This window comes from Vidua macroura, chromosome 17 (genome assembly GCF_024509145.1).
Source record: "Vidua macroura isolate BioBank_ID:100142 chromosome 17, ASM2450914v1, whole genome shotgun sequence".
NCBI classification, from domain to species: Eukaryota; Metazoa; Chordata; class Aves; order Passeriformes; family Viduidae; genus Vidua; species Vidua macroura.
Genome location: NC_071587.1, coordinates 9445769 through 9462854, shown reverse-complemented (window position 1 = coordinate 9462854; position 17086 = coordinate 9445769). Strand labels below are relative to the sequence as shown.

Genomic DNA, 17086 nt, shown 5'->3' with positions numbered 1-17086 from the left:
AGAAAACATTTACCTGAAGTCTACTGGTGTATCACAGCAAAGAGTATTTAGATCTGAAAAAAAAAAAGTACTGAAGTTGTCCAATTAACTTTTCAGGGTCCAGATGCAGCATTCTTTTTGACCCTAGAATCACCAATGGAAGTGTTCTGATGTAACAACTGAAACTAACAGCAGGAGCTTTTATTGGATGGCAACACCTTCATAAAATGCACAATTGCTTCAATAAGTCAGTTAAAAAAATATATCAAAGCAAATGACTGCAGTTAGAGCTGGGAAGCACAGCCAAGTGCTGGGAACAAAACCGGTCAGGGCGTTACTGGATTTGGGAAGTTCTTTTCTCACTCTGGTGACCCAAGGCTGTGCTGCTGCCTCCTCAAGGATGCAGCACAACTTCCAGTCCTCTCCTCAGCTTCTCCACCATACCAGGAGAAAGGGAAGCACAAGTGACAGCCACTGCAATGGATGCAGGTCCTCTGAAGAATGGGAGCTGTATGTGCTCTGTAGAGTCCTGTGAAACCGTTCAAGTGTGCTGAGAGCAAATACCTGAGTTAATTGAACCACTTCTCAAGTTAGATTTAATTGAGGAATCAGCACAAAGCATGACAGGAACAAAGGAAGACAACTGAGTGTAGGGAAAAAATGAAAATGACATCAAGCTTGCTAAATATGTATTGTTTATTAAGGCTTGTATTCTCCTAGAGGAAAAAGTTAATCTGATGCTGTCCATTACTCCTTACAGGCAGTAACAGTCCAGAGACAGAGTTATACGTTCTAAATACAAGTCTAAATGATACAGATTAAACTTTATTTAAATTGGAGGTCCTTTTGGAGTAAATAGTATTCAGAAGATACTTGCTTTCTAATATAGTAAAAGATCCTCTACAATAAACACGTGCAGATTCAGTGTGCTAGAGCAGCGGACATGAGCACCATTTCCATGCTTAACTGGAACTCCAGTTGGTGACAGGTTCTCCGACGGTCCCCTCACTCCACAAAAACATGACAGCAAATTCAATTTCTTAAAACAGGTTTTTTACTCATCCAACAGAAAAAAAAAATTAGACAAACACACTGTCAATTTTAAACATCTGAGGCATAATCCATCATATTATCCGTACTATTAGTTCCTACGTTAAAGCTCAGCATTATTGGTATAAAAACTTTAAATGGCATTAGGATTTGGGGGGGGGGTTGGGAGAGAGTAATGAAGGGAAGGATTAAAAATGATCTGCAATTAACTAATAACACCTGAAAGCTGAAACAGGTTTAAACACATTGTTTAAAACCCCTGCAATGTCGATAGCATCACATTATTATTTAATTAAGCTACAAAAACCGTAAAGCAGAATTATGGCTGAGAGAAAGCATCTTGCTCACCCTCGGCAGGATATGGAATAACAGATGCACACTGAAGCACTGGTTAACAGAATGTGAAAGGGAAATATTTTCCAGAGAAACAATTCCACTGACAATTTGATTTTCTACTAGACAGAAAAAACCAACATGGCGCATCAGCAGTTTTAAAAGAGTAATTGTACAGATAAATAAAGAGGCAGAGCAGCTGCACAAAGTGATCAGAAATTTAGGGGGTTTTTAATTTTAAAATTCTGAAGTGCAGTATCTTACGAGGTTTTTTTTTTTTTTAATGACGAAAAAAATATCAATGCATGGTTTCTTACTTCTGCCATGAAGAAAAAGGGATTGGGAGGAGGATAAAGGAAGATTTGTCATGTATTCTCCATAATCTCTATATCTGGCTAGGAACATAATTCGTGCCAAAATAAAGTCTTTGGGAAGCACTGACACTTTAGTATGCTCATGTATAGGTCCACATTAGGTTAATATAACTGTTTACCAACTTAAAAAAATAAAAACAGACACACCTTTATTAATGATTTCTACAGAATTTTACATAGAAAAAAGATACAAATTAATGCAGATCCACTTGGGCAAAAATAAACTACAATGTACTTAAAGATGCAACAACTTAATTTCCCCTGCACGAGAAGATATATTGGAACTGAAAGCTTTAGTTTGTCCTGATGCCAGGATTACAGCACCAGTTATACTTAATTTTGTTTCTCATAGTCGAATCTAATATCAGTTCTAGTATATATATCAAACTGTTTATGTTTATTCTTATTGTTTGTTTCGATTCTGACGTTCCTGCAAAGAGAAAAAAGTTAAGATTTTAGTCAAAGGAACAAGCAGAGTTTTTAGTAGTTTAACAGAACTAATGTGATCCCAGATAATTACACACTTAAAACAACGCTGCTACATTTTATCAATATACTGTTCATACCCAACAAACCCAAGGACTTGATAATTTAATGTTTTAAAGTGCAGTCTCAGGTGGAACATCTGGATGAATACCTGCAGTCACTTTAAACCAAGGTCACAGAGAGAGAAAGGTATGAAATATCAACACTCCTAAGGAGAACCAGCATCTGCAATATTCTACTTTCTGGATTATTTTAGCTACTGCAGTAGTAGCACAACCAATACACGAGCAGAAAGCAGATGGCAGATTAGTGAACTCCACAGAACTGGTCTCATTTTGAAACACTCTAATGACTTTGGAGTTTAGTCACATTCAGTAAAAGCAGGGAATTGAGCTGTCGACAAATTCTGTCCCTAATTCTTTCTACTGGTTCAACTATTCTGGGAAGCACTGGGAAATACCTGGGGGTAAGAGATAGAAACAATATCAGGTAGAAGGAAAGTTTTGTGCTTCTACACAGTCTGATAAAACCCAGCACAGCTGGACTGACCAACCCAAGGGTGTCCCAAAGTGCTGCTGGGAGGGTCTTTGAGCCTTTCCCCCAAGTTCCTGCTAACCACAAGTACTGAAGCCAGTAAAGGTCACCTAAGGGATACAGCTGGGGCTGCCTGCAGGTGAGCTCCACATCAGTGACCCTGTGCTTTCCCAGCAGGGCTCCAGAGACACCTGAGCAGTGCCCAGCAGAACAGGGCGCTTCTGCACTCAAGAGTTCCAGGAACCCCACAAGTGCAGAACATGCAATGACAGCAGGACAGAACCAGGCTGCTGTCAGTCCTGTGCACCCTCCAGCTAGGGCACCAGTGCACACTGAACAGAAAGGGCTCAGCCTTCCCATTTTTGCTGCTTACAGTACAGAACTGGCATGGAAAGACTTGACTCTGCACTTAAATGCATCAACACGGCACCAAATTCGGTTCCAAAGGAAACTGTGAACTAGCCCAAGCACCACCCACCAGCCAATTCCTGAACTAACACCTTCATATTTTGTCCTGTGGACTCATTCTGTATAAAGTTCATCTCAGAGTTGTTTTACCAAATCAACAAAACAAGCTGTGTAAAGTGGTAGAATTTATTATAAAAATCTATATTCCTCCTGTCTTTTACCACTTGACTGTGATGAATTATCAGCAAAAGCCATTTCCTAATGGCAGAGTATCAGAACATTACATGTTGTTAATAAAAAGAGCTTATGTCTGCCTGACATTTCAAACAAAAGGTGGTTACAAAGTATCTAGAACTGAATCATAACTCCATTTTCAGGCTTCCTGAAAAAAAGGTAATTGTTTCATTCTTTTTCCAACTTCCAAGGTGGCACATCCCCTTTACAGCCCTACCATGTTCATGAGGCCCCTCTTTCCCATCGCCACCTCATGTAACTTATGTAACTTATTTTCAGTTTTCTGTGTAGTCATCCACTGACCTCCCTAATTCCACTTTCTTTAGAAATGGAAGCTTTCCATTCTCATGGACTAGCCCCACATAAAAAGAGGCAGGCTAGCACCTGAGACCTCCACCTGAAGTGCTCATAGCATTCAGAAACTCAGCTCAGACTCTGTAATTCAGTAAAAAGTGCTCTTTACTGATCAAGTTCCCAAGCAGTTCCTCCTACCTTGCTTTCTGCTTTCTCTCTTGGGGGCTAATCTGAGTCTTCCTCTTTACAAATGTCTGAAACCACATCAACTGATGCAACAATTCTTCGTGCTCTTGAGCATGGCTGCTTTTTAGAAGCTCTAACTCTCAAATTCTCTTCCTTACTGCTACTTAGCACTACTGCAAGCAAGAACAAACAGTTTTGTAAGCAGCTAACAAAGCTGTGCTCATTTTGGTTCTGAAGATCCGGAGCCTTCACCTTCTCTTCTCCAGTGGAATACTCTTGATATCTCACAGGAGAGCTCCAGCTGCACACTTCTCCTTCAGGACACTAATCTGTATGGTCTTCAGACACAGGGAAAATGGGTTTCCACAAAACTTGCAGAGATTTCCACCTTGGAGACACTCATCCCTGTCAAACTTCTTTTCTCTTCACCTCAGGCTAAAGCAGCTTCAACTTTCCTACTAAACTTGGTTAAAGTGAGTGGGATCAAAGCATTCATCTTCAGACACAAAACCAGAAATGTTTTCTTTATCTCAGGAACATGGTATTAATCTTAAAACATGTTTTTTAACTAGAGCTTTGGAGGAAGGACAATATTCCATCCTTTTAAGTTCTGTGATTGTGTTCACAGAAAGCTCATCACTGAAAGGCATCACCCAGTGCTAGGAGAAAATGAGTATTTCCAAGTACCAACATGCACCAGCCAACACTTTTCAGTATTTAATCACCTGAAGCAGAACTGGTAATCTTGGTGATTCAGGAGCTTTCTGAGACTGTGCAGCTCTGCCAAGACAACACCAAGGTGTAGAGCTGAGAGCCTTGCCTAGATCAGAGCTGACAGCACAGCAGCCCAGTACAGCAACTGGGACCATCTGCTTTGGTACAGATCCAGGAGCACAAGCTGCTGACAGCTCATCTGTCACCTGTACAGTACCGAGATCTGCAATGAGGTTGCCTTTAAACTTTGGAAGACAACTTTGTTACGGCTCTGATGGCATGCTTTTAGGAAATATTAATAACTAATGCCACATTATACTCTATTTTCTTTTTTAAAAGAAGCTCTCTCACACATCACAACTTTTTTAAAGATTTCAGGGCATGAGCTTTGATGACAGAAGTACCTCTTTGTGGGCACTGCAGCAGCTCTGGAACTGACTGAAAAAGGCTGTGAGGGTCAGGTGAGAATTCATGCTACTCACTGTTTTGCTATTTCATTCCAGACCCCAATCCTCTCCGAGGTTCTGAGTCACCAGATTGGGTTTAAGTATTTCAGTGTAGCAAATCAAAAGCTGGACTTATATCCCAGCAATTATCTCCCAATTCTGGAGGGATACCCTCTTTCAGCAATGCTGCACAGCAATGAACCTTTGGCACTTGAAAGAATTTCATCCAGCATTGTACCTGCCAAAGCCTCACTGGATGACTTGGCACAGACACTGAGGCTCCTACATCAGTTAAACTCAGCAGCACAAGCTGGAGCTGGCTCTGCACACAGCAGCCATGGAAATGCTGGTTAGCAACACACTGGAACCAGCTAAAGAGCTGAAATGCCAGTGGCTTGCCCTGCACATATTACATTATTATTCTCTACTAAATATTTGTGTATGAATGAAATTGTATAATTTAAGCTCTTCATGTAGGGCTTTTTAAGAATTGTGTCCCCCAGGTAATCACAACAGCAGTGAAATGGAAGCACAAAATTTCAATGATTTTACAGCTAAACAAGAGTATAATGAGTTAAACCCATTAAGATGGCACACACACAAACTATCTGAAAATGTCAATTAGGTCGTAAGATACTTTAACTGGCAGTAAGATTCTTCAAAACTAACTGTCATAGGAAAATTAACTTTGTTAACAGGATGGTTTGATCTTCAACAGCACAAACTTCTTAACAATAAGAACTTTAGGTGTGTGTATATCCTGTAAAAAACCAAATTCTTCTAGTAATCAACTGGACTTCTAAAATTCATTTTATCAATGAAGGGGAAAAAATAGTGACTTTCCAATCAAGTTTTATAGAGTGCAACCTGACAAGCAGCATCTTATTTTTCATTCCTTCATTGCTGCTCTGCTTTAGCTCTCTAGCACCTTCCTCAGTGTACTTTGGTGTCCCATTTTCTAAACTGTTCTGGGAAATCTAAGTAATATTAAATTAGACTTCATAGTTTGTTTTGTGAATGTGTAATACAAGCCAGAGCTTCTGTTTTAAATGAGGAAGGAAAATGCATTATTTTGAAAAAAACTGATCCTGTTAAAAATCAAGCAGTGACCTGGGTAAGAATATTTTTGTGCAGATAGTGGGAATTAGTTGTGTTTATTAAATCAACCCAAAATGAGATCAGCTCAAGAGTCAAACACCAGCCCTGAGATCCCACAAAGCACAGAATTCTGCTGTTTATGCCACCACTGGGATCTTGCTGAGGCCAGGGAGTTATCTGTGCAAGAGTAGATCTGTTATCACTTACCCTGTGCTCTCACTTCTTAAACACCCACAGCTCTCCCCTCCAGCCTTGGCAGCAGAGCACAGGGAGACAGAATTAAAAACCCAAACCAATCACACCCCACTACACCACAAACCCTGGGCAGAGGAACCCAGGCTGCCTCACTTTGTCAGGACTCTCTCCTACATAAGGGAACACCTCTCCAACATGCAGGCCACATTAAAAATTGAATTGCTAATTATCTACTGAAGAAATGAAGCATTCAAGTGAAGCCCTTTAGGTTTTGCCTTGTGGAACCCCACAGGGAGTACACAAGAAAAACTTTTTAATTTTAAGCTGTCCCTTCCCTGCTGTGCTGAGGTCAGCTATGCACATCTACCATAGACAGGAAAAGTTCAGCCACAAAGTCTTAAAGTCACTGAGCTCCTTTTCTCACGTAATTTAAGGGTACAAGCTATGAAGACAGTTTAAAGCAATTTTATCTACACTTTTAAATGGCAATTTTAAAATTTAAGCTGCAGGAACATGCATTAAGTCTTTGCTTTAAAAACATCTTAAAACAAGTGTGAGCTACCCTAAACTAAACCAGCCTGTCAAACAAATGCTGTATTTGCAGTGCTATACAGAAAAGGTCTAGGAAACACTATCAACACCAAGGAAATTTAAGTGTTACTTCAGTTGCAACTACACATCCTGACACCTATTAATTTGTCAGGTCATTACTTCTAGACTGCCTAATTAGAGAAAGGCATTCTTGAAACAGAGATCCCTTGTGACAGACTTAGAGCCATGAAAGTGTATGGAAAGTTTTACTACACTCTTGCAGTTACTGCCCAGACTTCTCTCACTACATCTTCACTCAACACTTCAAGAATTAGTAGACAGATTAAACCTGGGAACTGAAAACCTTTATTTATCCAAATAATACATGTGACTTCAGCAGCATAAATGCACTCTTTCTAGCACTGTTCCAGCAATATTATGCAACTCTTTCTTTTCCAGAGAGATAAACTGAATAAACAAAATCAGGTTTCTTATTCTTAAAGGTGATATACAAATTTTAAATACCAATACAGGTATCAATTTTGATAGCCCAGTTCCAGTCAAACAGTGTTTAAACACCTCATATTTAAGGCAAAAAACTTAAGTGACAATCACTGCAGAACCCAATTCTGAAACAGAAACTATTTTCTATTAACCATTTTAAGATAAAAAAATAAATCAAACTCCAATAAACTGGACATAAAGTCCTTTACCCGTATTACTGCTTAGCTTTCTGCTTTGAAACTCATTTACTTGTGAAACTTTCACAAAGAAATATGCATCAGATTTGTGTCGTTAAACACATAAGAAACCATCAAGTTGAGATGTATTAAAAACATTTTGAATTCCTACTTACATTTTTCCACCATAGCAGCCTTCACATTTCATTTTCCCCATATCTGTGTATAAAATAAATTTTTTAATAAGTTTACCTTCCGCACCACCTCCTCCTCTTCCTGGCGCTTTTCATAATGAGAAAAGTCATCAAAGATGGAGGTCGTGTGCTTGTAAGTAGCAATAATTTTAAGCACTTGTTTTGCTTTTTCTAAGGGCACCTCCTGTGTATCACGGGAGTTTGTAACGGGTTTGTTGTCATTGTTCTCCAGCCTGATGTGTCTCAGTTGGTTGTTGGGCACATCCTTCACAAAGATCCACTTGACATCAAATTTCCCCTTCCATTTGTCCTGAGACCAGACACCTGCACTGGTGCCATAGTCCACAGGTGATTTCATCTCTGCTACTCCACAGAAGTGTCCACTGCCATTGACACTGAACAGCAAGTACACCGGGCCCTTGCTGTTCATGGAGCGAAAAGCGCTGTCCAGGCGTTTGTTGCCGTGTTCCGTACTACACCAAATAGAATACTTAATGGAACGATGAATATCATCCTCGGAATAGCTCTTTATTATGAACACACGTCCATTTTTAAGGTTCCATTCGAAATCTTTAGGGTTATAGCTGTGAGCAGCTTTCAGTTTTTCAAGGACAGGATGGGACTCACCGCTCGGAACGGGGTTGGGCTGGGTGCTGCCAGCTGAGTTGGTGTCGTTCCCAGTTCCTCCACTTTGGCCAAAAGCTGCATTTCTGTTGCGAGGAGCTACCCAGCGGTTCTGGGGTGGCTGCTGAGGGGTCTGATACTGTGGCTGAGTCAATGGAGGAGGCTGAGCTGGAACAGGCTGAACAATTGGTTGCTGTGGCTGTGGAACAGACTGAGGAGAAGGTATCTGTTGGGGGGCAGGAACTTTTGCCACAGGACCCTTATTGTCCCAAGTACCTATGTCCATATTATGCTTTATAGGGGGAGGAGGCAACGCTCCTCCAATTACAGGTCCAGTTTTTGTTTTCATTTTAGGCTGTGGTTTTGCAGGCTTGCTGGCAATAGCAGCCCAAGAGGTTGGTTTAGATACTGGCAAGTTTACATTAGATCCACCATTCCCAGAGAGGGCGCCTGTCATCCCAGCACTGTTAACAACAGAACCTACTGTTTTCACTGCAGAAGTCGTGACATCTCCACCAATCTTAAGTCCAACCATTCCCTGTTCAATACTGTTCATTCCAGGAGCTTTATTTAACGTATCATTATGAAATCCTGTTTGTCCATCCACAATGGTACCCCCCAGAGAACTGGGTGGGTAGCTGTAACTGCTCCCATATGCTGAGCTTTGTGTCTGCTGTCCTTGGGATCCGCTTGTTCCCCAAGCTGAGAAGGCAGGATTTTCAGGGAAAAAGTTAAACCGGTGTTGATAGATATTATTTCCCAGACCCCCAGGCTGTCCAAAAACGGCATCGTGCATAAAATGATGATCCCCATTACTGAGCTGTCCATAGGTGGTGAGATAAGGGATAGGAGGATCTCCTCCTGTAGACCATGGTGCTTCACTGAGAGAATAGGGGAACCCAATAGATGGTGGATAATAACTGGACAGATAAGGATCAGTCATTGATGGATAGCTACTGTTCTGTTAAAGAGAAAAAACAGTCACCAGATAAATAAATCCTTCATTTATAAATAGCTACAACACCCAACAGAAAAGAACACTTGAGACAAGGTAATGTAATTTCTAATGACAGATCTTAGTTCACATTCCAAGAAGGATTCAGGGCTAAAATGAAGTATCTGGGCATTTAGAGTACCCCAGGACTAGAGGCTCACCTCGAGGTTAGTACTTGAGATGTTGACACCATGTAATCTCACTTACACTACAGGTTATTTAGTAGCCAACACCCCAAATTATTGCAAGCAACATATCTAACTATATTTTGTAGCTCACAGAACTAAGGATATTTAGCATTTCTAGACTGCTACGTGGAAGAAGCTTTTGATTGAATCATCTTAATATGACAATACATATAACATATAACAATGCTACAATCCTCATTATGGAGTTGTTTTGAGGGGCCAACAGTCTCCAACAAAAAACCCACACCTCAAGCAGTAGAACATACACAGGCTACTTCTGACACACATGCCAAGTTTGCCACAGGTAAGAGATACAAACTGACATTACAGGGCCTGGTGCACCAAAGACAAATCCATGCCCAGAGGGGCACATGACACAGGCCATGCAACCTCTTGGAGAAAGAGCCTTTCCAGCCTTTTGCATGTCTTTTCTTCCCTCAGCAGTAAAGTTACAGCTGTGCAGGAGTGTTCCTGACTGTCCTTCCAAACAGGACATCTCTCCCACTTGTGAAATAAGAGACCAAACATTTATACACCAACAAGACACCCTCTGAAATTTCCTCCCCTTCAAGTGCTTCTTAGACCAAGCTGAGAAGCTTTTCCTCTCACTAACACTTGGCTGGCACCTGATTTTGAAGCATTCCATATGATTCTTACATTCAGCAATGCAAAAGAACAAAGCCAGGATGTTCTAAAGTGGGTTTTATTCCTCTTCAAATCAACTTGAAGCACATATATTGGAGACCTTCCAAAGTGACACTCCAACCATAATTACCAGAGAGGGGGTGGGAAGGTCAACATCTCCTGTTAATGAGTCAAACAGCAGCTCGCCTTTCCTTACTCATAAAGACTATTTTAAGAAGAGGAACTCTTCTTTCAAACTGCTAGATTTCAAACTTGAAAAGAAAAATGTATCTGCAAAATTAGGAAAACAGCACTAGAACTTCAGCCATTTTTCCAAAAATCTGATTATTTCTTAGCTTTCTTAAAAAAAAAAAAGTAAAAATCTCTCCTTGCTGAAGATAAGTCTAATAACCAGTTGATACAGAATCATTTTGACTGCTCATTTTTCAGTGACCTCTTTTCCATGATACCCCAAAGCCAGAGTAATTCAATAGCCTTATGTTTCATGCACAGAATATCACATCACAATATGCCTCCAAGACTTCCACAGAGTACTGCAAACACTTCAGGGATTGAAACAGCCTAAATCCAATGTTATTGATTCAAAAGAAATGATCTCTGCCACTGTTCAAGCTGCCTTTATTTACACACAAATTCTATCAGTAACAAGAGGTACAGAAATCACCTTCCTATGAGATGATCCTCTAAAATACACTGAGTTTTCTGAGGCTCCCAAGCAAAAGTAAGCAATATTTAGCATAAAACCCCATTTTTCTGAAAGACTTTGACACTTTGGCTGAATGTTGTATTTTAAAGTGTTAATTTAAGAAAAAAAATTAAAAACAGATGCAGATGAAAGGGAGAAGATATAAGTAGTTCTCTGATGTACTTATGCTCATAAATTCTACAAGTTTAGAATTTAAGACCAAAAAGAGTAAGCCTAGAGAAAAGCAAGTGTTTTGTCTCAGAAATACTTAGGCTAAAGAATTTTAGACAATTCCTGCAGCTGTCATCTCTTCACACAGCCTGCAAAGTCTCCACAAGGATTCTAACAAGATTCAAGGGAAGTTGCAGCAGCCATCCTTAGCAAACATTCAATCTATTTTAACTGGCTTTATGCCAGAATGTGTAAAATAAACCCTGACAGAAGTTCTTCCCTTCAACAGCAGAACATTTATTTCAATATCCTTGACCTTTCTGCACCCTCCTGGATCTTTTTTATTAAAAGCCCCAAAACAAAACCAACTCAACCATTCTGTTAATTAGGAAACAATCAGCTTTCCCCCAAAATATGCTCCTTGCTGGTGATTCCCTGTTCCATAGGAATAATCTCCTGGTTCTCATTGACTTTACAGGAGGATGCTCCTGCTGAGTGTAAATCTGTATATGAAGAGTCTGCTTGACTCAGTTCCCTCTGCTCTTAAAAGTACTTTTAACACAATATTACTCACCTACATTTGATTTTTGATGTTAAATATATTATTGTGTCAGCTGGGGCTTGCATTTCTTAAGTTTATTTTAAATACCCAGTTGGCTTCAAATCTTTTTTTTTTAAGTCATCTGTACTTTACAGTAATTTTCAAGGGCTGAATAAATCTGACTGGATAACTGGATAATAAGGCTTTGTTCAGCAACATGGCTGTCTTCAGTACAAAATCTCACAGTCCTAATTAATGCTACTGCCACTTTCCACTTAAAATTGTAAGAGGACCTACACAATTGTTTGTTGTGCCATGCCAATTTTTCACTGCAGCATAAATAAATTGGTCAATGGAGCTACCCTTCCATAAAGAAAACTTTTATTATAATTATGTAAATTCTAACAGCCATAGCAATTTTTCTATTTAATCCTAATACTTTGGCTTGTTGACAGCAAAGACAAATTTCCCAGAATAAAACTATAATAGATGGGTCTATTTTTAATATGTGAACACTCAGTATATTTCACAGTTTAGTTTTAAGTCATTAAAAATTACATACAAATGTGACAAAGCACAATTTAAAAAAATCAGAGGAAGGTGAAAACTTTAATTTCATTTAGAATTAATTCTGCATTAAAAATTAAGATTTTGCTTCCTTTTTTTCCCCACAAAGGCTTTTCTACCTTCCACAGTACATTAACTCCAAAAGAAGGAATGCCTCCCATTAAATTATTTTAAGTCTGGAGGACATGTCTATGCTGCAAGCAAGCTCAGTGATGTCATCAATATTAACACTGGCATCTGACAGCTTCAGGCTGGATTATAAATTTCCTTTTTAAAACGTAACACTTCGCCATCCCATCATTTACCTCTGGTAAATGTTTCTCTCTGAAATGCTGTTTCATACTTGTGAATGAAAACCTTTTGCTGCTCCAGTTTCTATAAATTTTGTTCCCTTTGAAGATTTGAATGTGAAGACAAAAATTACTTCAGAGAATACTTTCAATTATAATAGTGTTTTAGTCATGGATGTTCATTTAATGTACATTATAATGAGAGTTTACATTACAGTTCCTTACTCTTAAGTAACACATCTTGAATTCTTAAAATATATCAGTGGACATGAAAGAACAACATTTGCTGAAGTGTAACAAATGGGACAACTCTACGAAGTACCTAGGAGCATCCAACCCAAATCTCAACTACATTAATTTCTATGATTATATAAATAATAGAAACCAGGAGAGCCAAAAGTAGAATTTTTAAACTCCCACAAGCAACTGGCCTATCAAGGAACTGTAAGATCAGGCTCTTCCAGTCCAGCCACACCAATAACCTGCAAGGGGAGGAGGAATCAGCTCCAGCTCCTTGGAGCATCAACTTCATTTTCACTTGTGGCCATCTGGAAATGCAGAGTAATATTAGCTTTGGGAACACAAATGCTGGTTGTATCACCAAGTAACACAATATGCTGTCATTTCTTTTTCCATCTCTATTTAAGGCATTTGCTCCCTCCACACAATCCTATGAATGGAGTGCCAACAGCATGCCTAAGGAAAAAAAAAAACCTAAGTTAAAAAGACACTAACCTGATTTGACTGCCCGGAAAGGTAAGGTTCAAAATCGTTGTCGTGAACTGTGTCCTTCTGATGTAACGAACCATTTTGTACTACAAAAAAAGGGTTACAGCACATTATAACAGCAGCAGCAGCATTGCAGGAGTGATGCTCCACCCTACGCTACTTTAGGAAAAGCCACACTTCTTCTGCAAACCAGAAAGACTCATAAAAAGACCAAGGGAGGACACTTCCCACCCCCCAGATAGTTTTTCTTTACACTACTGTTCATAAAACAAAGTTTGAGTAGATTGAAAATATTAGTAATTAAAAATTCTACAGCTGAGGGTGAGTAAACAGCTCATGTGAATTAACTCCCAACAAAAAAATCATTATTGAGAACAATTTTGTGAAAAAAGATTGGGAAACAACATCTATTGTTCTGGCCCATAATTAGAACACACAAACTCACAGTTCTCCCAGTGTGTGTTATTCACTGCTTAAGCTGGCTAAAATAAGATGAGGTGAGGTTACATTTTATTATTAAATGAAGACTGCTAAGAGCTTTGGTATCCTGATATTTTCAGGAAAACTTAAGTTTCAACATTCTCATCTGTAAAAAAAAAAAGATATCTGCTATAAAGTCCTACTTCAGCATAAAAGAATGTCTGATAAGCATTTGAAACCCATTACTGAATGATATACAAACCTAAAACAGCTATTAGGTCCCTTCAAAAAATTTCCTGTTTGCTTTAAATTTGAAAAAACAAGGACAAATACACGGTGTGGTAGTTGCTATATTTACCTATTTCACAGAACAGCTGAACTAAATATAACACTACACCAAATAAAGTGTTTAGCAAACAAGTTTGGGAATTTAGCAGAGTATTTCTGCAAAGTTTGTCAAGGGGAGGTAAAAGAGTGTTTACAAACACAGGGAGATGTGTTTCTTCAGCTCGAAGGAGCTGGATTTTCAAGGTAGGTTAAGATGTATGAAAAAGCATTTATGAGTTGGATATTACTACTCTGTAAGTCTTAACAGTTACATATTTGTAAGGAATCACAGTAAGAATGAAGGTAGTTCTTAGATGACTTGTTACTAATTTAATTTCAATTGAAGCAGAAGAGTTGTAAAAATGCCTATTATCTTATCAGAAGTTAGCCATCTTTTAAGTTCCCAAAATTATTAAGTTTATGGGCTTAAGTAAATATCTCAGCCAACAGCAGAGCAGCAATGCAACTGCATTCACAGAGCGTGCAAAAGTAGGCAAAAACATTGTACAGGGACATCCTCGTGACTTTATGTAGCAACTTGCTTCATCTTACACGAGAATTATTTAGTACCAACACACAGTCCTTCCCACTGCAAATCCAGTAAGTGGGATGCAGGCAAGCTCGGATGAATGGCAGCCGATGTTATTTTTGAAACAAAGCACGCATTCCCCCATTCCCAGATGTTTTCCATGCACATTAACAGCGATACATTTCTGCTCACCTACAGGCACCTGTGTAATTGATCTCTTACAGTAACAATTTAAGCGACCAGATCGCAGCATGATTTCTCACCTTTATTATCCTGTCCTTTCGGTCTCTGGGAAGCCACAGCACGTGATTACGGGAAAAAAGGAAAAGGGAAATAAAAAAGTTAATTTTAGAAAAAACGCTTACATTGTCATAGGCACTGCAAAGCCCACAGCTTCTGAGAACGGGGAAGAGACTTATAAAAATGGCCAGCAGCATCTCAAGGTTTGTTTGGACCAGGGCTGGAGCAGCGTGTTCCACGCCTCACTCAGCACGGGCCTTCCTGAGAAAAGGCCCCGGCGCCGGGGAGGAGGCGGGAACGCGCTGTGCCCACAGGGGGAACTTAAGGAGAACGATGGAGGTCTAAAGCAGCCGAGGGGGAGAAGAAAAGCCTCGCGGGGCCTGCAGCCGCAGGCCCGGGAATCCCCCCGCCCACGGGCCGCCTCGCCACTCACTCACCTGAGGGTCAACGCTTGTGGCAGACATAATTCATGCACAGGGCCCCGTGGTTCAGCAGAGATCGCCGGGGGACGAGGCAGGGCCGCTCGGCGCGGCGCGGAGCTCCGGGGCCTGGCGGAGGGGCGGCGGCGGCGCCTCCTCTCCCCTCAGGCGGCGGCCGGGCGGGGAAGGGGCCGGGGCCGAGGGGGAGGGAAAGGGGCCGCCTGGCGCCTCCTCGGGGCGCCTCCTCAGGGGACGGCGGTGCAGGCGGCGGTGGCGCGGCTCAGCCGTGGCGCTGCCGGTGCCGGTGCCGGCCCGGTCTCTCACATGCCCGCGGGCCGGGCCTGGGGCCGCAGCGAGCGGGGCAGCGGCGGCCGCCGACTCCAATGGCGGCGGGCGCCGGGCTGCGGTGACGTCAGCGGCGAGCGCGCGCGGGGCGCGCCGGGAGCGCACGGGGCGGAGAGCGGGGGAAAAGCGCGCGGGGCGGTGGCGCCTCGTGCGCGTGCGCGGCAGCGCTGAGGGGAGGGAGGCAATGGGCCATGCGATGTGAGGCCCGGCCATGCGATATGAGCCTGGGCCATGCTATATGAGGCCCGGCCATGCGATGTGAGGCCCGGCCATGCGATATGAGGCCAGGCCATGCGATATTATGCTGGGCCATGCGATATGAGTCCGGGCCATGTGATATGAGGCTGGGCCATGCTGTATCAGGCCAGGCCATGCGATGTTATGCTGGGTCGGGCCGTGCTATATGAGCCTGGGCTATGCGATATGAGGCCAGGCCATGCTATATGAGGCCAGGCCATGCTATATGAGGCCAGGCCATGCGACATTATGTTGGGCCATGCTGTATGAGGCTAGGGCATGTGATATGAAGCCAGGTTAGTATTTTCCTAGAAAATACTAATTTTCCCAGGCTGGTTTGGGTTGGAAACCACCTCAGAGATCATCTTGTTCCAATCCCTGCTGTGGGCAGGGACAGCTCCCACTCTAGACCAGGTTGCTCCAAGCCCTGTCCAAGCTGGCCTGTTCCAATTCTGTTTGCCTTCAGTGTAATTATTGAGCAAGTCAGTAAATCCCTGCTGTGGGCACTCCCTGAGCGAGCTGGAAAGTCTGTCCAAAGAGCAGAGCTTCAAGAAACAGGACAAAAAAAAAAAGTGATCAGTATGGCTGGAGAGAGGAACGTGTGTGCAGAAGGAGAAGGGAAAGGCTGGGAGCCTGGGTGATGGGCACTGCTCCGAAGTCCATGTGATTGTGTATGTTCACATCTCGATATAGAAGCGATGTGACTATGAATCATCCTTGCCAGGAGAGCATGTGGGCAGAATGTTAGAGCTCTCTCTGCTTCAGCATCCCAACGCACAGGGGCTCTTCGGCTGTACCTGTTAGGTTAGACCCAAAGGCAGCATGGCACATATTTACATGCATGTACACATCTAAGTCTTTGTGGGAAATTTTTTTTTTTTTTTCTGTTGCATTTGGAAAATCTGAATTTTTTTTTCTTCCTGGTAATGCTAAGAATGATCTTGTCTATCCGTTGAGAAGTCTTTTAGAAATAAAACCAGTAAGATGAAAAGTCTCAGTTGAAGGATATGGATACGGTAATATTAATATTTTTTTATATATTATATTACTTAGGATACTCTTGGAGTGTAACACTGTATCCCGGGGGAAACATGGAGTTTGGTTCTGTCTTAGTCGAATGAAATGTGTTCTTCTAGTTTAAGAATTATCTTTTTCTTCTTTACTAACACTCTCTGAAATCTCAGAAGAGTTCATGTGTAAACTACAGCATATTTTTGTTGGTGTTTTTGTTACTTGTTTTTAATTCAGGTTTTACAGGAATTTTATGCAGCCCTCTCTGTTATGAGCATGGAAGAAAACAAAATATTGCCATAATGGAATCATCTCCCTCCTGCACCCTACACCCCTGTGGAATGTTCCCAAACCAAGGATCCAGCATTCACTTCCATCATTTTGGGGT

General features: G+C 41.4%; 1 protein-coding gene across 2 annotated transcripts; it reads right to left on the bottom strand.

Annotated features, from left to right (window-relative positions):
* Positions 1 to 657: 657 nt before the first annotated feature.
* On the bottom strand, positions 658 to 15467 carry YTHDF1 (YTH N6-methyladenosine RNA binding protein F1). Of its 2 annotated transcripts, XM_053992871.1 has the most exons (5): positions 15124 to 15467; positions 14710 to 14734; positions 13177 to 13256; positions 7795 to 9321; positions 658 to 2166 (listed from the first exon to the last, which is right to left on the bottom strand). In XM_053992871.1, exons 1-5 carry the CDS (start codon positions 15148 to 15150, stop codon positions 2140 to 2142), a joined length of 1686 nt encoding a protein of 561 aa, XP_053848846.1. In that variant the 5' UTR covers positions 15151 to 15467; the 3' UTR covers positions 658 to 2139. The 2 variants fall into 2 exon arrangements, with proteins under 2 accessions (XP_053848846.1, XP_053848845.1); XM_053992870.1 differs by lacking the exon at positions 658 to 2166 and having other exon boundaries at positions 7206 to 9321.
* Positions 15468 to 17086: the final 1619 nt, after the last annotated feature.

What these genes read in the sequence shown, in the direction of transcription:
- YTHDF1 (XM_053992870.1), bottom strand. Translation starts at nt 15,150, where the DNA reads ATGTCTGCCACAAGCGTTGACCCTCAG. An exon ending in CCACAAGCGTTGACCCTCAG is followed by an intron (nt 14,735 to 15,123) that starts GTGAGTGAGTGG and finishes GTGGCTTCCCAG; the next exon opens with AGACCGAAAGGACAGGATAA. An exon ending in GAAAGGACAGGATAATAAAG is followed by an intron (nt 13,257 to 14,709) that starts GTGAGAAATCAT and finishes CTTTTTTTGTAG; the next exon opens with TACAAAATGGTTCGTTACAT.